This window comes from Hippichthys cyanospilos, chromosome 14, assembly GCF_059441005.1.
Source record: "Hippichthys cyanospilos isolate Australia breed blue-spotted pipefish chromosome 14, RoL_Hcya_1.0, whole genome shotgun sequence".
Lineage (NCBI taxonomy): Eukaryota > Metazoa > Chordata > Actinopteri > Syngnathiformes > Syngnathidae > Hippichthys > Hippichthys cyanospilos.
In genome coordinates, this window is record NC_142382.1 from 7,108,124 (window position 1) to 7,133,635 (window position 25,512).

The 25,512-nt window shown below is 40.3% G+C and overlaps 3 protein-coding genes across 3 annotated transcripts in view; all 3 read right to left on the reverse strand.

Annotated features, from left to right (window-relative positions):
- Positions 1-7: 7 nt before the first annotated feature.
- On the reverse strand, positions 8-3,606 carry LOC148412728 (small ubiquitin-related modifier 3). The gene is made up of 4 exons (XM_088433737.1): positions 3,431-3,606; positions 2,179-2,307; positions 1,341-1,412; positions 8-1,134 (listed from the first exon to the last, which is right to left on the reverse strand). The coding sequence occupies exons 1-4, from the start codon at positions 3,449-3,451 to the stop codon at positions 1,072-1,074; spliced, it is 285 nt and encodes a 94-aa protein (XP_088289863.1). The 5' UTR covers positions 3,452-3,606; the 3' UTR covers positions 8-1,071.
- Positions 3,607-4,172: 566 nt separating this feature from the next.
- Positions 4,173-11,373, reverse strand: LOC148412729 (pituitary tumor-transforming gene 1 protein-interacting protein-like). The gene is made up of 7 exons (XM_088433975.1): positions 11,154-11,373; positions 9,623-9,675; positions 9,277-9,385; positions 7,408-7,510; positions 6,260-6,325; positions 4,858-4,904; positions 4,173-4,756 (listed from the first exon to the last, which is right to left on the reverse strand). The coding sequence occupies exons 1-7, from the start codon at positions 11,239-11,241 to the stop codon at positions 4,719-4,721; spliced, it is 504 nt and encodes a 167-aa protein (XP_088290101.1). The 5' UTR covers positions 11,242-11,373; the 3' UTR covers positions 4,173-4,718.
- Positions 11,374-12,245: 872 nt separating this feature from the next.
- Positions 12,246-25,512, reverse strand: part of myo10l1 (myosin X, like 1) — a 38,275-nt gene continuing 25,008 nt past the window's right edge. Inside the window, exons 25-44 of the mRNA XM_088433255.1 lie at positions 23,960-24,436; positions 22,764-22,887; positions 22,553-22,691; positions 22,024-22,128; positions 21,728-21,823; positions 21,289-21,382; positions 21,078-21,133; positions 20,785-20,921; positions 19,912-20,106; positions 19,672-19,829; positions 19,439-19,559; positions 19,204-19,352; positions 18,263-18,411; positions 17,980-18,187; positions 17,758-17,894; positions 17,225-17,348; positions 16,733-17,077; positions 15,981-16,157; positions 15,713-15,904; positions 12,246-15,644 (exon numbers count right to left, since the gene is read on the reverse strand). Coding sequence (XP_088289381.1) covers positions 15,540-15,644; positions 15,713-15,904; positions 15,981-16,157; positions 16,733-17,077; positions 17,225-17,348; positions 17,758-17,894; positions 17,980-18,187; positions 18,263-18,411; positions 19,204-19,352; positions 19,439-19,559; positions 19,672-19,829; positions 19,912-20,106; positions 20,785-20,921; positions 21,078-21,133; positions 21,289-21,382; positions 21,728-21,823; positions 22,024-22,128; positions 22,553-22,691; positions 22,764-22,887; positions 23,960-24,436 — 3,288 coding nt within the window. The 3' untranslated portion in view covers positions 12,246-15,539. The remainder of the gene's footprint in view (positions 15,645-15,712; positions 15,905-15,980; positions 16,158-16,732; positions 17,078-17,224; positions 17,349-17,757; positions 17,895-17,979; positions 18,188-18,262; positions 18,412-19,203; positions 19,353-19,438; positions 19,560-19,671; positions 19,830-19,911; positions 20,107-20,784; positions 20,922-21,077; positions 21,134-21,288; positions 21,383-21,727; positions 21,824-22,023; positions 22,129-22,552; positions 22,692-22,763; positions 22,888-23,959; positions 24,437-25,512) is intronic.

Genomic DNA, 25,512 nt, shown 5'->3' on the forward strand with positions numbered 1-25,512 from the left:
CCCAAAATCTGAGTACCAAACTATATTTATTGTATACAGTAGTAAAAGACCACAAATAATGTACAAATCAGTAGAGAAACAAATAACATGTCAAAAGACCTGGGTCCTTTGTATTTTTTTTTTCCTTTTTAGCTAATCCAGCTCAGAAGGGGTTTATTTGTTTTTGGGCAGGAAACTGTGCTTAAAGAACAAAACAAAACAAAAAAATTGTAGTGACAACTGATTTTAACGATATAGTTTCTATTTTAGATGTACTGCTGAACACACAAAAATACATTGAAGGGGTCGATGTCAACTATTGCTAATAATAAAGGGTACATTTACATTAAAAGGGAGGGACTTCGATGCGATCTTAAAAATTATTTATATTTGCATGGTTTAAAGCTGTGTTTTTAAGTCCCATTTTACAGCACGTCTAACTGACCTGAAGCTTCAGATCTAATGTGATGCAACCCAAACCTTGCCCTCACACCCCATTTCAACAATTGTAGCATTTGCACTAAATGTTCTTCATTGTCGCCCATTTCACATAAAAAAAAAACAAAAAAACCTAAAGTGAATATACTGACTCTACTCGTCCATATCTTCCTCTTATTGAGCGAATAAATACTTGTCGGCACGGAAGCAGTTTCTCCCCCTGTACATGCATCAACTAAAGAAGAGATGAAGCGAAAAACACAGTACAGACCTCCTTTGAATGCCTCGTTTGGTCATTTTCAAGTTGTGATAAGTCTGCACAGAACCAGATCTTAAAAAAATAATTAAAAAAAAAAAGAAGCCATTTAGCAGAAGCAGCTAAAAAGCCAAATACGATGATGGCAGCAGGCTCACACGTGCCGTTCTAAAAACCTAGTTCACTCCCAAATGCTCACCGGTTGGATTGTTGGTATGAACCTGACGTACATAAAGTGTCAGAGAACCCCTAACCCCCCCAAAAAAAAAGATCACATCACAACAAACATATCTTAAGTGAATAATAATAATAATGACATAATAATAATAGCTGAGAGGAGCAATGGAAAAGGGTGATGTTTGAGTTTGTTGGGTCTGTAAATGGAGGTTGGATGGAGTTTAGCAGTTGCCACCTGTCTGTTGTTGGAAAACGTCTATGGTGTCTTCATCTTCCATCTCCAGCTAGAGAAAAACAAAAGTGTGCTGGATTAGCTTTGATTGGAACATTTCCTGTGAATTGAGGAGGTTCATTAAGATAAGCTTTGGGGTCAGAGTTGCATCTGACAGTGGAACAAACAATCCATTTCTTTTACTGTATTCGAGTAATCCAAACAAAACGTTTCAGTTGACCGACTGTCAATAAAGTAAAAAGTAAAAGGCAAACTTACCTGCGAAGGTGTATCCGTCTCGTTGATGGGCTGCCCATCAAACCTGAACCTGATCTGCCTTATTGAGAGTCCCTGTATGAACAAGACAAAATGGACGCCGGGAATTGGACATTTTTCACATTGGAATCAGGTCCCTTCTAAATGTGGGTGGATGCTAATCCGAGTGCACTGTAAATGTGAAAAAATATCAACACGGCCAGCCCAATAAAAATGCATCTTTGACGTCTATAGCCGTCAATGGCAGTGAACGAGTTAAAGAAAAAAATACAGGAGGATGGAATGACGGTGAATATATGAAAGAAATGAAGGATGGAAAGTAGAGGGCAAGGTTAGCATTAGGATTTAAAATTAAGGTATCAAGCATGGGTGCTTTCCTTCTCTTCCATTTTGTCCTTGCCTAACACTCTCCAACCCTTCGGTTTATATTTCATTTCATACTTGTTACAGCGGACCTTCTTTTTATTACACTTGCTCCCATCTTTGTATTCATTTTTGCTTCACCCCATTCTTTCATACTACCCTCACTTCCATCATTCTCCTTGAAATTCTTTTTTTTCATCCTTCGTTTGTGGCTACTACATACCTTGCGTCCATCATACCTTCTTGCTGCTTTTGTTTCATACCACCCTGCTTGGACCAGTTCATTAAGCCTTAAATCCTTCAATTTTTTCTTTCAAACAAGCCTTGCTTCCTTACTTCATTTTTATTTCCTTCCTTTCATATTTCTTGCCTCTTTCCTTCCTTAAATACATTTTAAAAGTACACCCAGTGCCTACTTTAGGCTCAGCCTTTATTTTTACCATTTTTATGTAAGCAGCTGAATGTTAATGAATCTTACCTGTCGTTCGCAGTATGCCTTCATGAGTTTACTGAGGGGTGTGTGCCTTTTGATTTTGAACTGGACCACCGAGCCATCCTGCCCCGCGACCTTGAGGTTGATGTGGTCGTTCTCAGTCTTGACACCCTCCTGCGGACGTCCAAGGTAAGATGGAGATTTTGTTACAATCAAAACATTATTCAGTGAGTAAAGGAGAAATACAGTAAGGTAATTGAGCACGCTGGTCTGGTAAATGTGAATCACTGACACATTTGACAGCTGACAGCAAAATAAATAAATATCTTTTTTTCCCTGAATTTGATGATTCTTTTGAAAGAGAGGTATGAAATGGTAAATACATGCCATAAAATGTTTAAAAGCTAATGAATGATCAGACAACCTTAACATTAGATATAGAAGTTTGAAACGGGCAAGATTTTCCCCAGCAAAAGTAAAAACCTTCTAATATAACAAATAAATACTCACTTTTAAACGAATAATGAAGCATTAACTGATTAAAGACGGATAATCACGGCTGTCGCTACATTTTGTAACCATGAATGTAGTTATTTAATACAATTAGTACTGCTATACAGTACAATATAAAGGATTATATTGGCGATGTGTAAAAAATGAGCAGCATATAAAGGGTTAAAAGGTGCTTAAAAAAAAAAGTCAATCGCAGCAAAAATAAAATGAAACATTAACATTCCTCACAACGACGGCCTGACTTAGCATCAACAGCGCTAGTGTTAGCATGTTAGCTTCGAGGCTAACAGGTGGAGACGTCATCCGTTCAGAAACGATGCGATTTGGCCGCAACCGAGCCGCGCTAGTAGGCTCGTTCTGTCCCGATATGTTACAAAAAGCACCGAAGCGAATAAAAAGCAAAATATTGCGGTTCTTGTAACGTGAAATATTGAGTTCATTTGGTAGATTCGGCTAGCCGTAAAGCCATTGTGACGCCTCGGGTTTGCGGCATTTGCGCATAACGCGTGGTGCCGCTTCGACAATGACCCCCCCCCCCCCTCTCCCCCTCCACTAAACAATCTCAAACCAACAATAATTTTGTGATTTCAAAATCAGACAAGCCCGGAGTAGCAAGTTCATTAACGTAGAAAATGTAAACATCAATAAGAGCGAAAGCGCGAGTTCATTCATTTGCGGAACAACACTGCGCCAATCGAGAAAACGTGCAAAAGCCAGGCCATTTTCCCAAGGCACAAAAACCGCTTCGATAAGCCATCACTTTTTTTTTTTTTTTCAAACTCACCTTTGGCTTTTCCTCTGACATAACTGCCGGATTTCGTGCTGCGCTTTTCACAGGAAGAGAGCGGATTAAAAAACGCCGGTTGACTGCGCGTTTGTAATTGATTTTATTTTTGTCTTCCTGCCGTCTTCTGTCCTCGCTTCTCCTCCTCCGGTGCCGGGAGCGCGCGTCGAATTGCTCGCGCGAGATGATTGGATGCCAGGTGACACGTGACTGCTAAATCGCGGGAGCGCGGAGACGGGGACGCGCTGCTACTCCGAAAGCCTCGGTCACGCGCACAGAGATAACGCAAGCGTTCAAGGTCTTCGTGCAAAATTGCAGGACTTTTCGAAACGGGAAACTTTCAATAAGATTTTTTTTTTTTTTTTTTTTTTACATAGTCGGTTCTTAACATGTTTCTAATTACAGTTTCAATTTAAAGGGGTAGTCCACTTCAACCATTTTCAGCCGTAAACAGTGAATATTTACAATTAATTTGATGACCACATCATTTTTCACGTACGATTAAGTTTTATAATATTTTTTTAAAACATATTTTTCCACACTGTCAACTGAAAATGGCTGCACCAAGCTAGGGTAATAACCAATCACAGCTCACCTATTGGTCATTTGATATTCAGAAGCTGAACTGTGAATGGTCATTTCCTGAACCTTAGGCACATGTCATGTTTTTTTTTCTCAAATTCATCCATGGTTGCAACACCCACTTTTGCCTCAAAAACAAAACAAAACAAAAGAGTTGGTGTCAGTTTTAGTCGTTTTAATTCCTACAATAAGTCTTCACAAAAAATGTCAGTGACTGCATGACACACATTCAACTTCTATTAAACATTTTAAAAGCAGAAAAAAAGTGCAAAACATGCTACACTTGTAAAATCAGCTGCTCAAATACATTCAAGGACATTTGAACAGCAGGTCTAACATTTCCTTCAAGAAACTATTTGAACATAGACTGCAGGCCAACATATGGTTAGTAAATATACATAAACAACAGAGCTCATCGAAAATTGAATGTAACAAAAGGTAATCTGGATGGGCGATGAGTCACGACTGGTTGTTTTCAGCGAAATCTAGAAATAGAAGCTTGTAGTACCTGCTTCTGGAGGAGACTAAAATAGCGAAAAGTCGTAATAGCGTTCGTTTACAGCCTCTCGGTTTATAATGCAACATTCCAGTTCATTGGCTGAGAGGGATCTAATGTAAAATCATTAAATGGCTTTTTACATTCATTTCATCGCTGCATCAAGGAACAGGCGTTTTTCTTAAATTAAGTCCCGGTGTAGGAATCGTCTCATCCAAATCGGGAATAAGGATTTGGTCCATTTAGGCCTGGTAGGAAATGTAAAAAGTTAGGATGTCACCAGTGAACCCAAAAAGGGCAAAAAAAAAAAAAAAAAATAAAAATCCATGAGCTCATCTAGCGGCCTCACCGTATTTCTTCCTGATATCATCATGTCTCTGTTTCATTTCGGCCCGCCTGCGAAAACAAAAAGCAATGAGCCATTGTGACCACAAACCAGTTTCAGCTGAAAAAAAAATAAAAGTGTGATGATCTCAACCAAAAATAATGTTGCCAGGAACACCCCTTGGGCCAAAGATTCACTAAGTAGTCATAAATTGAACAGGTGTGAGACCCCCCCCCCCCCCTTTTTTTTTTAGAACATGCAGTCCATGTGTCGCTTTTTGGGCTATCTTGAATCCAGGTCAGGACTTGAAGCAAATTCCCACCAGGATCCTTGAGGAAATACTGACTATTCTATTTTTATCTTATAGGGATGGAATGAAATCTCATACGACAAGATCTTGTAAGATTAAAACGGCATGATATTCCTCGTCTTTGCAGAGCATGAGATCTTTTTTTTTTTGGGGGGGGGGGGGGGGGGGGGCTTGTTAGGCCACATGTACAATGGAATATACAGCACGATGGACTATACACTGCATGACAGTAAAGCACTCTGCCAAATGTGGTGAGAAGGCCAACCAACACTTCAAAATAAACCTTACCATACCAAATCATGTATGCACACAGACGCCTTGGAATTCTTTTATTTTGAAGTTCTTCCTGGTAATGCATGTCCCAACAATAGTGACAAATCTTTCTACTGCACTAATTGTTCCTACCTCCTGGTGTGAGCCACGAGTCAATTCGCTAGCAGCTCGAGCGCCACGGAAAGCAGATTATTGTTCAAAGGCAAAATAAATAAAAAGTGCCCACTTTGATGCTGACACGGTTGCTACTGATCACTTTTGAACATACTAGGCTGAGTCAAACAAGTCTTCTGTGGGTCTGATGTCATTTGTGATTGAAGAAAAAAAAATGGGGAGTGAGACGTTAAAATTTAAGCTTAAAAAAAAAAATGTTGCTCACTCAAAAATTTTTAAAGTGTGGTAATTTGTTATTTGGTCGCCTGTGTTTATAACTGTTTTCACCAAATGATGTATTTATTTTAAATTAGAATACCAAAATATGCAATAGCATCAGTCCTATCAGAGAATTACAGGATATGCTTATTACTTGTAAATCCCCTGGGTAAAATATTAGCATATCAGACACACAGTTTGTAAACACAGCAAAAAAAATTAAGCCAGCCACCGCAGCAAGCACGATTATTTTATATTACAAAATCTCATCTCGTTTACATGACCTCAATCTTGTGAAACATCTCGCCTTACCTTTAAATTTTTATGTATGTTTTTGTTCCCTTTTCTCATTAATGACAGAACTAATCTTTTATATTCATGTTTAGTCCATATATACATAAGTATATAGTCCATATATACATAGTACAATTCAGAAAAATGATACATCATGTTTTTGAGAATATTCATTACCTCTCCTCCTGTTTGGTTCTTGATCTGTTCATTTGTCTGTCCATTTTGGCCATGAACCTTGACGTTCTTTTGCACAAAAAGACAGACGGAGATTACAATTACATCGTAAACCACTTTACAAAGTGCTTCTTTGAAAAGTGCATTTAAAAAAATGAAACGCTACAGGCAGAAATCTTTCACAATGTGAAAAAAAAAAAAAAAGTCAAGGTGGCAAGTTCTACTCAACATAATGACAACCGAATGTGACTCTAATCTCTTTACGTGACAGGAATGCTGATCAGCAACAAGTTCGGATCGCAATGTCATGAATGTTATGTGGCCGGACACAAATATAATCAACGTCACATGACATTATTTGTTTTCCTTGCCTTCATCATGACTGTTCTAGCTATTGTGCTGTGCGGAAGATTTGGCTCCTCTCGGATTTTCAGTACAGCAGTAATATTCGTGGTTCTTTGCTGAAGATAAAGAAGGTATGCCGAGTATTGTACATTAGAGGTCCTCAACCGCCGGTCTTTGGCCCGATACCAGTCAGTGGATCAACTGGTACCGGGCTGCATGATGTTTTGGAACTGATTTAGCACATCCTTTAACAGTTCATTCATTAGTTCCTTTTTTGACTTGATCTTTGTTTTATTAGGCCGCCTCTGGCCGCTGTTGGTATTACATTTTGTGGTGAGGAATGACGGTGTGGCTTGAATTGACAGAAATCCCTTTCTGTGACGCACACGTTGTTCTGTCCCTGTGGAATCAGGCCCACGCGTGTCTGGAAGTTATACTTTCTTTGTGAGACCGTTGTCATTTATGGAAGTATGCATAAGATTAATAAAGTACTCATTTGCATCTATATAATGTTTTGTATTGAAATGAATAACATTTGTAATTCAGATATGATTGATTCAATCAATGTCATTAGTGTACATTTCAGTACATTTTCAGGCGGCAGCTCCAAAAGTATTTTTGAGACTCAAGCAAGTTGAGGGCTCCTATTAGTTTGTTATTAAAAGGTGAGCTCATATTTTACGTGCACTTTATATTTGTCATTCCTCCCCCCCTCTCCCTCCAAGGTTGGGGCCCCCTGCTGTACATGGTCGGTCTACATGTGTTGCTGCACCATTTGTGAAATGAAGTGGACTCGAGGGACTTACCCAAAGTTTTCACACTTGCAGCAGCAGAACATACAGACCAGCAGGGCGATGATGATAACTCCACCCAATACTGCAAGAGTGATGATCAAGTTCTGGAAGTTCACTGGGTGGCACAGAGAGCGTAAACACACGGGTTTTATTTTTAAAAGCAATAAAATGACTGTCAGGTGTTTTTTTTTTTTTTTTAATATAAAATTCAACTCAGTGTTTTCACTTGATCCAAAGCCGCCGCAAAAATGTTTAGGGTGCAACTGAGACATTTTTTAAAAACAATTCCAATGCTTGGCAGAGTAAAATTTCCATAACTGATTGATCAACTGAATGAATAAAAAAAACATTTAATAAATAGAATAACTTATTTTAACATTTGTAACAATAAAGATGAAAAACCATGGAAAGTTATTTTTCCCTTTGGAATTGGTTTATCTTAACGATAACTTTTTGTTATTGCTAATTTATTTTAAGGAATGATGTTTGATTTAGCAGCATCAGAATAAGAGATAAATTGCGAGCAATTACAGTCAATGTTCATCTTTTTTATCCTGTTAATCTATCTTTTTTTATGTCTAACTTCCTGTATGCTGATTAGGTCCAGTTTTTTGTATTTGATTTAACGTGATAGGCTCCTGTTTTGGTTTGCAGGAGCAGAATGGGGACGTGAAAATGGAAGAGTCGGTCTGATGAATGGAAAATTTAACTTTTTTTAGCCTTCTACATAAATGCAAAGTACCCAGCTGCGAATGCAGCCACAGCTAGTGACGGCAACAAAGATGCTAAAGTAACTAGCTATAAACTCGAGAACAACCGCATTGGCGCACGTCTGCCATGGACAGGATGGACATTATTTTATTTGAACGTTCACGTTCTTTGGCTATGAATGAAAGAAAACACCACCATCCTCCAGATGATCAAAACTAAAAGGTTGCAACCAACACTTGGGACTAGTAAATGGTTCCAAGTGCCAACTGTTAAAGTAAATAAATGACTGCAGTCACTTTTATGTTGTTATACATGAATCTTCTGCTGTGCCACGATAACACAACGTGTCTTTGTCTGAATTTGAGCGTTTTTCTCAGAAATCGTTAGGTGCCATTAAAAAGAGATCAATTAGATCAAATGGGGGTACTTGAAGGAACTCCTGGGGTAACTCAAGACGGTAAAGAAAAAAAACATGCAGAAATCCTTTAAAAATAATGATTGAATTAATTAAATGTTTCAACTTCAAAAAACAAACCACTTTTTGTTGATTTTTTTATGGACAAATTAAGGAAACAATTTATTTTTGTGAACAGATCGAGTGTAATAAAAAAAAGGACCCCATGTTTAATATTTTTCTGTGGACAAATATTTATTTATAAATTTTTCTTTTTGAAAACAGATCTTGAGCGTAATTCAAAAAAAGCACGCTTCATGTTTAATATTTTTCTGTGGACAAATATTTAAAAATTATTTCTTTTTGAGAACAGGTCTGGCATTGAGTGTTATTTTTGTGGACAAATATTTACTAATAATTACATTTTTCATTTTTGATAACAGATCTCTTCTATGATTCACAAGAGGACACTATTATTTTTTCGTGGACTAATACAAAGGAAGTTTGAAAGGTTCTAAAGTTGAATAAATCAGACACTGATGGCATGCTTTAAGTCTTTTCTTTTTTTTTAAAACATTTCACAGGGAGTACTTCACTATAAGAAGGTTGAGAAACAATGAATTCGATGATTACAGATATTATTCTCAAATTTCTTAATTTCTTGATAGCACCCTTTGGAATGTCATTCATTTTGCCTCATTGTGGTATTAGCGTGAGCTAGCCGGTGTTAAGTACATCCAATGTTGCGACCAGTGAATGTGTGTGTATCGTCTTACTCCAACACAGGCCCCAGCGTGCATCATAGAGCGGACAAAGTGAATGCGGCGGCAGGATGGTCCGCACCGGATACGTCACACACGTCCTTGTTTTGATACACCACAAACACTGTGTAGAAAAAAAAAAAAAATCATGAAAAATATCATTACAAAATGATTCGTGACTGCTGAGGAATTTGAGATTGACGATAAAGAAAGAGGAGGAGGAGGGACGGCGTGAGATCGGTTAGTGCTCAAACCGGTCGGACGGGGTGGAGTTTTTTTCCTTTGGCCTCTTTTCCTTACATGAAACAAACAGCATTTAAAAAAAAAAAAAAAAAAAAAAGGCTTTTTAGGGTTCCCTTACCGTCACGTTGCTCAGACATTGCTCGCAGCTGGTTCCGTTCATGGACTCGCAACCTGTGTCAGAAGAAGGTTCAAAAAAAAAAAGTGTGGACTTTTTTTTCCCTTTCAGACAATGTAACACGCAAATACAGTGAGGCAGACGGGGAAAAGTATACACATTGTAACTTTAGGAGAACCACAGATACTTGTCTAACAAAATACTCTTGGAAGAGACAAATAGTCATTACTAAAACTAGCCTGAAAAATGAATGTTTCCAATCAATTACGCAATATTATTCTTCGACGACTTTACAATGAAAAAAAAAAAAAGATAATATCGTGAAGTGAATAAATGACACCTTTCATATTCAAACGATTATGCTCCCCTCTTTATAAATCCGCAAGATCTTAATCAAGATTTCAACCACAGTTGCTTTTACGTTTCTACAAAAAAGGCCTATTTTGACAAATACATCAGTTTTTGAATATAAGGAGTTAAAGTAAAAAGCTGAAAGAAAAAAACAATCATTTCCTGTTATCAGTGGCGATATCAGCATTATTTCTGCCATCTGCTTGTGGCTGTTTTAGGATCAGGAACTAGAAATTAGATACTAGAATAGAAAATTGGCGATTTCTTGAAGTTTTAAGAATGTATCTGTCTTTAAAACGGTTTGCCAGTTTCCCCCTGGAAATTTTACATAAAGGATCAAGTGGTATCTGCACATATATACAAGGTATCAGTGCTGATACCAGCCTTATTTTAAATTATTGATACTTGCGTCGGATGCCAATTCACTTGTGGCCATTTTACAATCAGGAATTAGAAATTAAAAACCCAAGGAATTTAAAATTGAACATTTCTTGAAAATTAAGGATTGATCAGTCGTTATGATTGCCTTTTTTCAGGAATTTTTACATAGTAGTATCAGGAATTGGTATCGGTGACCACTCAAGGATGAATTAATCTACTGGCATCGGTCTGACTAAAAATTTGTATCGAACCCAGTATTTGTATTTTGTTACTTCCTACCACTACCATCAAGAAAGCCCTGATGTTTGTTAAGTCTTGTTCATCCTTCAGGGAATTTCTCCATGGAAACAAAAGTGTGGAAGAACAATTTGTGTTGTCTTGAAGGAGAAGGAGAGAAGTCAACAGCTTGCTTGGAGACATATTTTCTGACAAAGACAACTAAAACTAAATGTCCTTCGTTTTACACCAAATAATTTACTTTTTTTAGATGCTACCTTCAAGGAAAGGTACGCCTTTTGAACATTATTTCGTGTTAAAAAAAAGAGAGAGGAAGTAAATATGGGAAGCGAAAAAAGAGAAATGTGTTCCAGGGTAGAAAAGAGACAAGGAAGATTTTTCACGTTTGGAAATTTTCGACAATATATCGTCAAAACTAAATCAATTAAGGCAATTTCAACAGCGTTAAAGATATATTTACATTTCCATCCTCATTTTTAAAGCCACCAATGCCATATATCTCATATTTCACAACACTCTTGTTAGCAAACAGGCGAAGTAGAAAGAAAATGAAGTTTTTTCTTACCTACACCAGGTGCGGCAGTTTGGGCTAAAATGGTCGCCGAACAGAACACAAGTAGGGCGACACAAGGGGCTAAACTCCTTAAATCCATCTTGATTTGATTAGTTAGGATATTCCTTCGTTAATTCTGTTTAAATGTCATAAATAGTTCACTAGAGTGGCGGAGAGGAAGACGTACCGTCACCTTCGAGTACTTGAAGCGAAGTTGATGAGCGGAACCAAATTTCTGGCACGCGTAAGAAAGGAGGAGGCGTTCGCAGTAATTTATTTATTTATTTTTTGCGTTCACGGTAATTATTAAAATGCTGGAGACGTTTTGATCGCGTCACTCAAACAAAAATATAGAGAACTGTTTTGTTCTTTGTTTTAATGTTAAAGGTGCATTTTAGATGGTAAAAAGATTCACTTTTTTATGGTTCAGTTTCTGAATAAAAATGATTTTAATTAAACATAAGATTTTGCGTTCTGTTTTGAATAGCAAAATGCAATGTCATTCATGTAAATACCCACTAATTAAAAAAAATAAGTTATTGAAACAAAATACGTAATTGTCGAAGAAGAGGGCGGGGCCAAGAGGACGAGGGGACCCAAAAACGAAGTGCAAGTCAATAATCATAATAAAAAAATCATTTGATTTTGATTTTAAACCTTCTAACAAAAATCAAATGTGCGTCTCAGTAAAATGTTTATTTGTGTATTAATTACGGAATTAAGCTGAAAATGTGAGAATCATTTTCTGTTTAAACTGGTTTAAAAAAAAGATCAAGATCATGTTTAGAGGTGTGTGTTTTATTTTTGATACATTATATTTCATTACTGTATAAACTGAACCTCGTGTCTGAATGTCATGGTTAATAATATATAAAGAATAAGACGTAGAACTTGATACATCGTTGTACTTCTTCCTACTTTTTGAACATGAAAACAGAGTTAAAACTTATTTCCTTTGTCTTCTATTATCAACATTTTGTTCTTTATTTATTTATCTCTGTACATGCTCAATCAATTCCATGAAATGAAGTTCAAGTTCCGATGAGTTGAGTGTTTACATAATTTGAAAGTAATTTATATGACAAAAAAAAAAATCCACTCGCATGAGAGGACAATTCCCATAATTTATTAAAGCATATTTTTTTTAAATTCAGTTCAAAATAATAAAAACAACACACATCTCTCACTTTCTCTTTTTTTGTCTCAGCAAGCACAATGTTTAAAGATGATAATAAGCATAACATGAAAAAATTAATAATAACAACACCCACGATGGCCGCCTGCGGCTGATTGCAGGACATTTTCCCCCAGTCACCCCACATGGGATCGCATACAGCTTATTCCTGTTGGTTTTTAAGCATGAGTGACAGACAGAAGCGTAGTGCTAGAACACATCGAACAGGCGGCTCCAGAGTCCTTGTCAGATTATGGCTTCATCAGTTTTGCACTCATTTATTGCCAAAAATTCTAGCTGGATGGAACTGTCTTTTTATCAGACAGTGTGTAATGTACCGTGGGCCATAACTGTCGCTAAATATTTTGTAAGGTCATCTACAGTGGACACAGAAAGTGAGGGTGGCCTAAATTCATTTTTCCTTCATTTCAACAGGTTTTAGAAGGGGCCGCATACAAGATTATTTAGGCTTTGGATGTTATTTTACAATTTTTAGTAAAGTTTTGAAACTCACTGCTTTACTGTTTTGCAGCAAAAAAAAAAAAAAAAAAAAAGATTTCAAAGCCAGTGTTTATTTCTTGAAACAGGCTTAGGGAAAGAATGCAAAAAAAAGGTGAAAGTTTTGACCTCAACATTTTTTTAAATATAGCCAACCTGCTGAAACGACAGAAATAACCGTAAGATGTGAGTGTCACATGATTCAATGGCATCACTGACGGGCAAAACACACATACCAGAACTTATGTAAAATCCTTATTTCCATCTCTTCACAGTTTCATATAATAATAATAATATTTCCTCAAACAGTGTCATTAATTTACTCATATACAAATGGGAGTGGGTGCAAAACTCAAAAGAACAACCACACTGCAATCATATGGATTTATGACAGTTTACAAGACTGCTTTTTCAAGCTTGGACGCTACACTTATTACATATTGACCATTACTGCTGTTTTGGTTAGCAACAGAGTTGAGTTTAGGCTGTCGTTTCCTTTGCGTGAAAAATCATGTCAGTGAACAACGCAATGGGGGACGCGTTTAAATGGCATTTTATATGCTGATGCCACAATTTGAGGAAAATATTGCATCTTTTGAATCATATTTTTTTCTAAATACAACACAACCCTTCTCCATCAATACAGTTTAATAAATACATAATCTCATCCCTCCCTCCCATTACAAGTCCCCATGCTCTTTCTTTCCCATAAACACACCATCACAACACCATCATTTGTCTAGTCATATATAAATACATCTCATTTCCAAGGAATACACTTCTCTTCGTTTCTTTTCCGATATAATGTGGTTTGCATTAGAACGTGGAACACACACACGCATACACATACACACAGCAGCATTCCACACACAACACTTTTAGCGGAGGGATTGTTGTACAGTTATAATAGCAGTACCGGGATTTAAAGTCACATGGAATCACACGTACGGACACATTGGTGCACTTATGTCATTTTTTTCTATAAAGAAAATGTCAGCATGATCAGACAAGCGTATACAGTACTAATAGTGTTAAAGAAAAAGATCAATTCATCCAAATTACTGTGTTTCTCCGTGAGTCACATGAATGGCACTGCCAGTGAACGACGCCCTTTAAAATTGCTCATATCTTACATTAGAGGTGTCACTTGGCCTTTAGCCAGGATCCAGTCATCCAGTGTCTTGACCGCAGAAAACTTTTTTTTACGTGTGATATACAAAACAAAAACAATACAACTCGATTCAGTTTATATTTGAATAATACAGTCAAAGCGGAAACCGTTGTCATCCTTGATATCATCGCTCTGAGGCGTTCCAAGCAGCTTACTTTTTTGGCTGTAGTGTCTTCTTATGGCCACACAGTGGCACTGGTGAGTGAATGTCTTCTTTTATACCTTCTTGTTCAAAAAGAAGAGACCCAATCCCCTTGACGATAGATGGCATAGAAGTGATGTCACGCAGAATTGACACAGAGAGACAAAAGCAAGCAATAACTTAATAATATGCAATGGGGTGATGAATTTATGAGTGGAGAAAGATTTAAGAGCTTAAAACAATGTTTGGCAGTGCAACTCCTCTGGGTCGCAGGAGGTGTCTTAGGATGAAGACCTAAGATGTAGCCCCAAACTGGTCCTGGGTTGGTGAGTCCTAAAAGGAAGCCATACCCTGGGTCCTCAGAGGCCACCCCTCCCTAGTACCTGGAGGGGGTCCTGAAAGAAATACCCTCTAGGTCCCAGGAGGTGGACCCTCTCTATGCGGAGAAATTCCTGGGGGTGATCCTGTGTCCTAGGATGAAGATCTAAGATGTAGCTCCAAAGTAGTCCTGGGCTAGTGGAGTCTTAAAAGGAAGCCATACCCTGGGTGCTCAGTGGCAAACACTCCCAGAGGGTCCTGGAAGAAAGACCTCCTGAGTGCTAGGATGTAGCTCCAATAGATCCTGGGGTTTAGTGTCCTGGAATAAAGCCATATCCTGGGACCTCAGACACAATCGAACTTGATTCCTGGAGGAGATCTGGATAAGAGCCCCGCAGCACACAAGAAGGTAGTCTGAACATATTCCTGTGAAAGCTTTTTGGAAAAAGGCTCTCACAACCCTCCCGATCTTTGGGGGTGAACTAGAATATAGAACCCATGCTCAGGAGGTAGACTCCAGTACCCAGGTCATATGGGTTCGCTCAAAGAAGAGGAACCAAAAACAAAGTCCAAGGAAGTAGCCCATCCAGCTTCTGTGTTTTGGATGGTGGACCTCCCAGATGAGTCCTCCTGTGGGTCCGAGGGGGAAACATCCTAAGTCCTGCGTGAGAGCTTGTCACCAAATATTTGAAGGAACCACACTTCCCTACCCCTAAGTCTAGGAGAGAGTCCCGCTAGGTCTTCAGCTGCAACCACCGTTTGTGAGTGCTGGGTAGGACAGAACAGCTGATGGTTGATTGTGCTTGAGGCACTCAAAGAAGGAAATCTGAGCGTTTGGAGTGTGCTTGAACATTTACATGCAAGGGCTACAACTGGGGTAATGTATCGTATGTGATAGGACTGACTTCCAAAATCCAGGCTGATGTGTCATGCTTGAACGAAAAATCCCAAAGTGTATCCAACCCAATTCGATTGATCCCTGTGGCTTCAGCGTCCACTTTCCATGCTTGGCAGGGGACTGGTGCAACTGCCTCTGTCTAGGAGAGCATTGTTTGCCGCTGGGAAAAACCGATGGCTCTGACTGACCAACGGCAATCACCTAACAAACGAGCTGGCGATGCTGGTGACAGACATGATGCTGCAGCGTTTTTTCACCATCATGTTGATGTAAGCCCTCATGATCTTGGTGATTTCGCCAACCTAAGGACAACATTCAACATTAAAAGACAAACCATGAAAAGGATGCGGAGAAATTCAATTAAATTTACCAGTGATGTCTCAAAGAACATCTCCCTCTCATCTACGATGATCTTGTAGGTGCAGAGCTGCGAGGCACCGAAGAAAGTGATGTGCTCGTACTGGAACGTCTCCAAAGGTTTGGGTTCTCCTCTCTTGTACACGGATACATTGTCTGCGCTCACGCCCAACCACAGGTCGTGAGGGAAACCACCTTCCTTACACTGCGGGAGAGGAGCTCACATAATCAGGTCTCTGAAACCTAATAATAATGTGCGCTGTGAACTTAGTAGTTATTACCTCAACATCAAAGAGAGTAGATCCGTATCCGGGCCATTCCTTGATGATGCTCATGTATTTCAGCATTGCCTGGTGCTGTGCCATGCCCTGCAATCGGGTCCACTTCTCCAGAACACTGGCACGCGTGGCCGATGTTTCTTCCTTTACCCACATCTCCAGCATCTGTTCCTCCTCCACCTGAAAACAGACATCATGAGAGCGTATTGAGAGCCATCTATCTTCTGCTCATCCAACATTGAGTTGGACACTTGTCTCTACCCAACCAGTTCTTCCATCGCTTCCAGGTGGGAACCCAAGCAAGCAGCACATACCAGTGTGTCCTGGGTCCTCCCCAGAGCTGTCTACCAGTGGGACATTGCAAAAGCATGAGGCAGCTAAACCGGTTGCCTGAGCCACAAGGAACTCAATTACAAGGAACAGTGGCTTTACCCTAAATCCTTCATGGATTACAGCACTTCTCACCTCATCTCTAAATTAGAGACTGGACCTCATGCAGAGGACACTCATTTTGTTTGACTGCATCAGTGAGCTTGTTGTTTCGGTCATGAACCACGGCTCGTGACCGTAGACAAAGGTGGAAAAGTCACTTGACAAGTAAATCGAGAACATGACCCTCACAATACTGGAACTCCTTCACTTGGGACTGGATCTCATTCCCGACCCTGAAAGCCAGCCATTTCCAACTGATCAAATTGCAGACTTGTTTAAACCCTGTTGAAGTTCTGGACACGGTCTTTCTGCTCTTCACAAACCTTCTGTTTCTTCAGTGAGCCTGTCTTGAAGCTCCTCCTCAGCGTGCCGTCCAGGAAGCTTGGTGTTTTGCGTTTCTCAACTGCGCCGCCAACACCGCCCGGGCCCCCCGCCGCAGCTTTACCGTCCGCGGTCCCTCCTCCTGCTGCCGCACTCGCCGAGCCCACACCTGGCTTGGTGGAATGTATGATGCGACTGCGGAGACGTCCGATGGGATAGACGGACCCCAGACTCCAGCCGGCCCGTCCGGCCCCGTCGCCGTGGAGATACTGCAGACGTAAAGAGGCCAGGTGCTGCAGGGTCTCCTCGGACGCCGGGAAATGGCCACTGATGAGAGATTCATGGGCCTGGGATGCAAAAGAAGGTAGAGTAAGGTGACGCACATACCACTAGATCTGATGCCAGATACAATACTTGGACAGAAGTCTTCTTAATCTGAGAGCACCTTAGTAGGTCGCATGGTCAGTAAGTAGATAGTCAGATGGGAAGCTCACCTGTTCAAACATGAAAGCAAACTCCACTCCTTCTTTGTGCATGCTCTCCACATCCAAGAAGCAGTAGAGCTTGAAATACAGCTTCCATTCTCCTTCTTCCTCTTCTTCCTCACTGCCAGCAAGCCTGAAAACAAAACAACAACATGAAGATTCTGTCAGTTGGTTTGCTTTTAGTTGGTTGAGTGTTTTTGTTGTTGTTGGTATTTTTGGTTGGTTGGTTGGATGGATGGATGTTTTGTTTGGATGGATGCTTTGGTTGGTGTGGTTGGTTGGTTGGTTGGTTGGGTAATTGGGCCAACAGTGTTGGTTCATTTGGGTTCTTGGTCAGTTGAGTTGGTTTTGCTTTATGGCAAAGATCGGTCAGATAATCCTATGCTAGAGTTAATAGATTTGTTTGGATTGTTTTGGTACTTTAAGTTGGTTAGACAGTAATTTTGTAAACAGCTCTTGTGTTGATTCTCATTATAACATGACAATGTATATCAGTGAGTGTCCACATAATTTAGTGCTGTGTAATGGAGGACATGGCATACCTTTCAAACTTGGCTAGAACATCTGCCACAATGACTCTACTCTCCAAAGCTCGATCCGTCACGGAATTGTGCTCAAAAAGAGAGAAAAGGTTCTTGCTGTCCTCCATGGCTAATCCTCGGATCAACTTCTCTACAACCTTGAGCAGAAAAATTTTAGTATTAACGTATTTTCTACAGATCACTCAACTGTATGGTGGTGTTTGGGTGCAAGTGTGTGAGTACCTCTCCAGCCGTGGTGTGCGAATTGATGGAGATCTTGCAAGATCCGCCTCCGTGGCAATAAACGGTGGTGCTCATCTCCTGCCTCACCAGCAAGGCTGCAATCTCCTCCTGGGAGGGCACGAACTCACGAGTCTTGGTCTTCTTCAGGGATTCTCCGATGAAAGTGGCGTAGCGCTCGATTTCTGTGTTGGGGTAACGCTCACGAACCCTGATAAGCAAACGCGTATGTTAGATATACAGTCCACAGGAAGTAGAGTTAACCTGGGTCCGTCAGACAAAACACCTCTTCAGGTGGAAGCGAAGATATCGGAGGATAATGCGACTGGGGAGGAAGGTGCAGCTCATACAGGTGAGGAGGTGCCAATGTGCGCGATTGGCTGGGCTGTTGGGCTGAGGCACATGATTGGTTTGCTTGATCACCTGGCAGTAAACCTGAGAAACACACCAGAACGTGTTCACTGTTGAGAAATTTGGTTGCTTGGTTGATCGTTTGGCTGAGTGCGTCAGTGGGTATATGCATGTCTGGGTTGGACCTGTTTGGACTGTGTGGCCCTTGTTTAACTGGCTTAGTCACTCAGTCTGGTTGGTTTGAGTTAACTGGTGTCGTATTGATTGTGGAATTTGGTTGGTTGGTTGATTGGGTAAGTGGTTGGGTCTGTTAGTTAGTTGATTGGGTAGCTCAGTCAGCCAGGTTGGTCTAGGTTCTTTGGGTCACGTTTGGTTGCTTGGATCATTGGGTGGATGCATCTATGGGATGATCCACGTTGGTTGGTGGATTGATTGGTTGGTTGACTGTGTCAGTCTCTCAGTTAGATTTGTTTGTTGGGTTGGTTTGTTGGCTTGGCTCATGCAAGTTAGATGTTGATAGGCTATTTCGTTGGGTGATCAGTTGGTAGGTGGTTGGGTGCATGTCTGAGTAGAACCTGGTTTTACTAAGTGGTTGTTTAACTGTGGTGTAGTTGGTATGAGTTGACTTATGCTGACTGTGTTTTAGTAGGTTGGTTACTTGGGTATGGTTGGGTCAGTTGGGTTGGTCTTGGTGGTTGTGGGTTGTATAGGTTGTTTGGTTGGTTTGGTGAGTGGGTGCATGTCTGGGTTTTAGTCTGGGTCTGGGATTAAGGTTTTTTTGTTTGTTTGTAGGTTGATGGCCTTGGTTTTGTGTGGGTTTGTTGGTCAGTCAGTAGGGTTTATCTGGGTTGCGGAGTCTGTGTCCAAAGTACCAACCTCATCCCTGAGAGGACGTAGGTCCTGACAGGTCTGCAGAATACCCTGAATAATGGGCACAGTGTCTGCCAGCGTCTCCATCTCCTGTAGTGAGTTGAAGACCCGCACCGCCTCATCTTGTAGGCTAGCATAACCCTGCTGCCTTTGCACTACACAGAGTTAGAGGATTTGTCAGGAAAAAAAAAACACTGGGGAGATGAATTTGATTCCAAAAGGCGCGTTTAACACAACTTACAGCTCGTAACTTCGCCGTATGGTAGCGGCAGCAGTGGCGAGTGTAGAGGATGCTGTGTGTATCTGAGGATTGGGTTCCTCCTGTACATTTGCTCCACTATTTCTAGATTCACACTGTTTTCCTGTTAACATCACAGCAGGTTAAAAACGGACGCAACATTAGCCCATTTTTAAACGATTACTTATTTGCAGTGTCAAAATGTGTTTTTTTTTTTGTTTTGGTTTTTTTTTTACCTTGATGTCTCTGATGAGTTGAAGAGTCGGGGTCTCGATGGGGGTTTTGCTGTCAATGACACCTTGGATGGCGGCTGTCCATCTCATGGCCTCATTCAGCATTTTGGTATAGAGGCGGTAAGAATGCTTTCTACCATACACAATGATGTTCCAGTATCCTGTACAACAAGGGTGGCCGCAAATCATTTAATAAGAATAATTAGAATTTATTCTAAATAAAATGCCCTTGAATTTCCTTACCAGTCTCCCTGTGCACTCGGTCGTCCGGCTGGATGACGGAGCAGAGCGAATTAAGCACCAACGTGCCCATTTTGGAAGAGTTGCGCTCTGCGCTCTTGTAATAATCCAGCGAGTTGTGCGTTAGGACGAACCAGCGCTTTTTCAGCTTGAGCGAGGCGCTCTTGGCGTTAGTCTTCACCTCTTTTTGGAGCCAGCCTTGAAAGGTGAACAAAACAAGAGGGCGAGAAGTGGAAGATTACAAAGGTACTTAAAGATCCTGCAAAGTCAAGTCTGAGTTTTGTTTGTAAATGAGTGCTTGATAACTGCTGAAAAAATGTACAAAGACTAATCTGTTTAGTACTGAATTGTGTTGATATATTTTAGGAATTTTAACAATTTCTGTAATTCACATTTTTTTTCAGAATCACTAAAACGGTGCCCAGTGACACAATCTCAGCATCAGATATGTGTTATCCAACCCTCGCTATATACAAACCTGAGTGCCTTCATTTGCATTAGTGGTTATTTTGTGCAATTACTTAGCCAAAGCCTGTTAGCGCGCAAGCTAGCTGGTGCCTAGCACATCTCATTGTGGTTTGGAAAGCCCTGAGATGACACAATGGGACCCAATAGGTTACCTATATACCAGGATATTTAGAAATATATGAAATATTTTAACACATTTCCTGTGCTGTATATATTTTGAATAAATAAATGAATACATTATTTTTCATGGGGTTTAGTTACTTGATGTTAACACCACAGGGGACAGACAGGTTTCTGAGTGACCATCCATCCACACTACTTTTCTAGGTGCATTGTGGGTAATTTTGAGTGGCCTACATTAGTCCTCCATTTTGTATAAAAAAAAAAGTCATTCAATGGCCGTGTCACCTCGAACGAGGAATTCTTCGATTCTAGCGTCGCCTTTGGGCTTCTGGAGCAGACTGATCCAATGATGCATCTCCTCGGGTGTGTCGCTGTTGCAGTGGATCACGCGGTTGGCTGTGATGATCACGAAGGAGTTGGGCCTGGAGGAAAAACAGAGGGAAAACCTTGCTTTTCACCTTAAAAAAGACAAACAAAATTGAATGTTTTGCATGGTCTTGTGCTATTTTTTTTTAGCCACACCTGCCACTATATTAGTTAAACTACAGCAATCGAATGGATACAAAAATGCAACTAACCGATCAGGATTGTCCGATGCACAGACAGAATCAATCAGGCCCACGTCAAGTGTACCCTGAAGTCAAAATACAAACACAAATAAATGTCATACTCAAAAGGTGATGCGCTTCTGTACCTAATGTTGTAACCAGTTAGCATGTCCTGTCCTGCTTACTGATAATAATGAGGGCAATGTTGATATGAGGAAGAAATGTTGTATTTGAGACTGACCACAGCGTTCTTGGGGTTGGCCTGCTCATGGGACATCTCCAGAAGCTGCTCCGGCGTGCATACTCGCACCTTGCTGAGCACATTGAACCAACCGCTACACAGAGAGAGGGAAAGACTATTGGCATATATCCTCTGTCTTCTATTAGAATAGCTTTTAATAGTTTTGCCTGTCACTCTATCTACCTCACACAGATGGGTAAAAATTATTTATTTGTCATTAAGCATCAGTCAAAAGTTTGGAAATGCCTTCAAAATTCAGTAGTTTTATGAGCTGGAATAACTTTAATTTTACAGTTGTACATTTTGGAGCGTTAAAAACATTAATAAGATTGTGACCTGTTAAAGTATTTTGAGATTATGTTGATTTTGTAGAGTTTCCTAACTTTTGACTGGTCATTTAATAAATGAGTGACCCTGGAGGTCAACCACACCAACCAACCTGGCATCCTCCGGCGACTCGGCAAAAACTTGGTAGGTCCTCTCATCCGTCACGATGTTCAGAGCGTTCTCCTTTTCGTGATTGTCGACGATCTCCCTGAGAACAAAAATGTTACACGCCAGCCTCATTCACTGCCATTGACGGATATGGACGTCAAAGATCCATTCCACTGGGCAGGTAGTGGGCAAGTTAACTAGTTCACTGATAGCTTAGTTGAAATGGCGCTTTGACGTCTAAAGTTGTTAATGGCAGGAAATGAGTTAAAAAAGCATTTTGTTTTTTGGCTTGTGCCTTACTTTGCAGCCCGGATGTCGATGGTCCCCTTGAGCTTTTCTTCGCTGTCGTTGTCATAGTACATAAGCTTGCTGTCCCTCAGCACAAACCAGCGCATCTTCCAGTTTCTGATCAGAGACAAACAGTCAGATATCATGCGCATAAACCGTACAGCCCACAGTTTACCATTGGTGGAAATTCTTTAAAATCCTTGAATTTTTGTGACATTTTTGGTTGCTTTAAAATTCTCCTCAATTTTATTGTATTCAGGTATAACTGATAGATACGTTCTATAACGAACAAATTGAACGTGAATGCCACATTTCACTCCGTTGCTGATCAAATGCGGATCAGATGACTGCTAATGCTCTCGATATGCTTGCAGGGACACAGATGAACAACATGGCACACATTTCCTGCTTTGCCCATCCTCTTAACTTTGCTGCCCACTTGAAAACGTTTTTTTTCATATCTTGTTTGTCATGAACATACTGAGAAATTCATCTTTGCGTAACAGTTCCTTAGTGTGCGCATGGTAACAACTACAACAACCTGCGTGAGAGTGTAGAGAGTCCTCCTCCTTTTTTGTAGAGCCAGCCCGACTTGAGGGATTCTTGCTTGGAGCGGAACCACATAAAGGTCTCGTCTTTTAGTACGCACCAACGCCGTCGCCAGGGGATCATCAGGCCGGCTGGATGGAGGAAGGAGGCGGAGTCAGAAAAAGAGGGGGGGGGGCACTAAGCGAGATGAGATCAGGTCCCACCTTTCATGTAGAGGTAACCGTGGAAATACGGCGGGCCGTTGCCGTTGAAAAGGGTCACCCGTCCGTTGGCGGTTTCCTCGTCAGTGTCCATCATGCCGTCGTGCTCGTCATCGCTGCCTGCGTACTGAAGCCCAGAGAGTCACATGACTGAAAAGAGCCTAACTATTTTTGCAAAAGAATGGAGATGGCCTTCAGATGATTAGTAGTGGACATCAAGGTTTGGTTCCATTTTTGCCGATAGGGGGCAGTGCATTATTGTACTGAACACTCGTCTGATTCTTCTACATTCATTTTTGATTGTTCTTCCATTTATAAAAATCTGTTTACTGTGCTTGGATTTTTTTTCTCAATATTGTTATCATTTAGATTTTATACTTAAGTCTGTGATTATGCACAAGGGCGAGGAGGTGTTTCAAGTTCTTTACTTTTGGATCCGAAATCATTTTTTTCTTTTGATCGAACTTAATTTTTTTTTAATGATTTTTAATGAAAAGTTTTCTTTCATGGTTTTATTCATTAGTATTTTTTCTTGTTTTTCTGGTAAGATATTTCTATTAATATTTTTAGTATTTTTTCCTCATTCTGTTTTTCAAATATTTTTGGGAATTTTTATTTTCTCATGTCAGAATTAATAGTTTTTCTTTCATTTATGATGCTTTGAAATAAAATATTCTTTTATTTTGCTAATTTTACATAAATCTCATTTTATTTTTTTCTGTTGATTTTTTCTTCTTTTTATCAGGTTGAAAATTTTCAAATATTTTCTGGTTATTTCTATTACATGCTGGCATGCACATTTTTACACACAAAAAAGTTAAAGTTATAGTAAATGCTAAACATTATGTTAAATAAAAAATAAGTATTGTGTCCTTAGGATACTCAAATTAATTGTTTTGAGCCAAACATTTTTTTTCTTGTTTTTACCATTTGATTTTTTCCACCCTTGTTTTTTTTTTTTTTTGGAACGGGGTTAAAGACATATTTCTCATGCGTTCTTTAAAATTGTTGTATTTTTTTCCACATGATTTTGTTGAAATAAATATTTTTTCCATTGTGTTCTCAGATCGGATTTAACGTTATTCCCGTTCTTTTTTTTTTTTTTAATTCCATTACATTTTTCTCTTTATTTTATTTGTTTAGGATGAACCTTTTTTTTCCCCCGATGATTCTCTCAGTCGTTTGTATACGATTCTCACCGAATCGGAGCTTCCCCGGTAGGACTCGGCGCTGACGCTGGTGCAGGTGGACTTGCGCGGGTGCTCTTCGTCGGCGACGGCGGCGCTGCCCCGGTTGCTGCCCGACACCGAGCTGTCGTCGCCGGCCGTCACCGAGCCCTCCTCCTCCTCCTGGTCGTAGTCGGACTCGGTGTCCGCCGGCATGCTGTAGATGGGCTCCTCGCCGTCCACCAGGCTGTCGGCCATGCTCACTTTCCTCTCCGGCTCGGCCTTCTGTTCCTCCGGCGGGAGCGGGGGAGGGGGCGGGGCGGGGGGCACCATCCCCTCGGCGAACGCCGGCGGCGGCGGGGGGAGGTGGGCGAATATCGCCTGATCCATGGGGGTGTCCGTCTCCGCCGGAGGAGGGAAGTCGGGAAGGGGGATGTACTCTTCTTCGGCGTGAAAACCTTCATCCACCTCTTCGTCTTTGGACATGCCGGGCTGCGTGGCCGAGGCGGCCTGAAGCCCCCACCCCAAAAAACAAACAAAACAAGTTGTCAAATAATAAAAACATCCATTTACAGCGCTGTACAAAACATGAGAGGTGCATAATTAAACATAACTTAAAAAGTTCATGAAGATGTGATTTAAAAACACATTCAAAGTGAAGCACATTTTCTTTCTATGAGCTTCCACCAGTCTAAACACTGCATTCTAATCAACCTTTGTGCAGTATTTTTTCCAATCTTTTGAGCTTTACATCAAAGGCTTTTCACATCAAAGAGAAAGCAGTGAAACGCACGAGGGAGCTGAAATTTCACCCAGATGGTGACAAAATGTCAAAGTTGGCACGACCGCTTCGATGTCACAGGAGTGTGACATTTCTTAGCTTAAATACTGAGAAAATGAGAATGTGAAAGAGAATGACCCAAAAATGGTCAAAATACAGCACAGGTTAATATTACATTTGTGGCACGAAATCCACCGGTTTTTAATCTCTCAAGGGGCAGCCGTTTCGCCACTTTCAGTCGACTGGAAATCAATGTTGCACAGGACTAAAGTAATGAATGGCCAATCACAGTTTTCGGAGTTTAATCGTACGACCATCGCTAGCTGAGCTGTGATTGGCCATTATCTCTGCCCTGAGCAAACGTGTTGTCATTTTCATTTGGAAGCAAAATGGCTGTCCCCTGAAATGGATTACGACAGGTGGCATTTTCTCCTTAAATCATATTCCACAAATGCAATATCATCTGAATACTGTATTTAAACTAGTTGACTGCATAATAGATATTATTGTAAAAAAAGGTCTTGGATTGACTTTTGTTTGATATTTTTTAAAAATTACAATTACAATCCAACAATAGCGCCCCCTCTTGTCTAAACACAGCCTTCTGATTGATAATGCATGAGTGGAATGTAAATTAAACAGCAAAATCCACCACTTGCTGTCAAAACTGGCATCACAGAGCCGAAGCTTGCAAATGTCACATGACCAAACCCAGAAAACAGGTGAAGAGCAATTGCTGATTATCATGTAATTTGCCAAATACCGTAATTGACAACACCTTGAAAACACAAATTCCAAATCATTT

Bases quoted from the DNA above. Each gene is read 5' to 3' on its own strand.
- LOC148412728 (XM_088433737.1), bottom strand. From the start codon at position 3,451: ATGTCAGAGGAAAAGCCAAAG. The intron at 2,308-3,430 runs GTGAGTTTGAAA...GGACGTCCGCAG, and splicing joins TGTCAGAGGAAAAGCCAAAG to GAGGGTGTCAAGACTGAGAA. The intron at 1,413-2,178 runs GTAAGATTCATT...TTGTTCATACAG, and splicing joins AGGCATACTGCGAACGACAG to GGACTCTCAATAAGGCAGAT.
- LOC148412729 (XM_088433975.1), bottom strand. From the start codon at position 11,241: ATGGATTTAAGGAGTTTAGCCCCTTGTGTCGCCCTACTTGTGTTCTGT. The intron at 9,386-9,622 runs GTAAGGGAACCC...TTTTCTACACAG, and splicing joins AATGTCTGAGCAACGTGACG to TGTTTGTGGTGTATCAAAAC. The intron at 6,326-7,407 runs GTAAGTCCCTCG...TTTGTGCAAAAG, and splicing joins TGCAAGTGTGAAAACTTTGG to AACGTCAAGGTTCATGGCCA.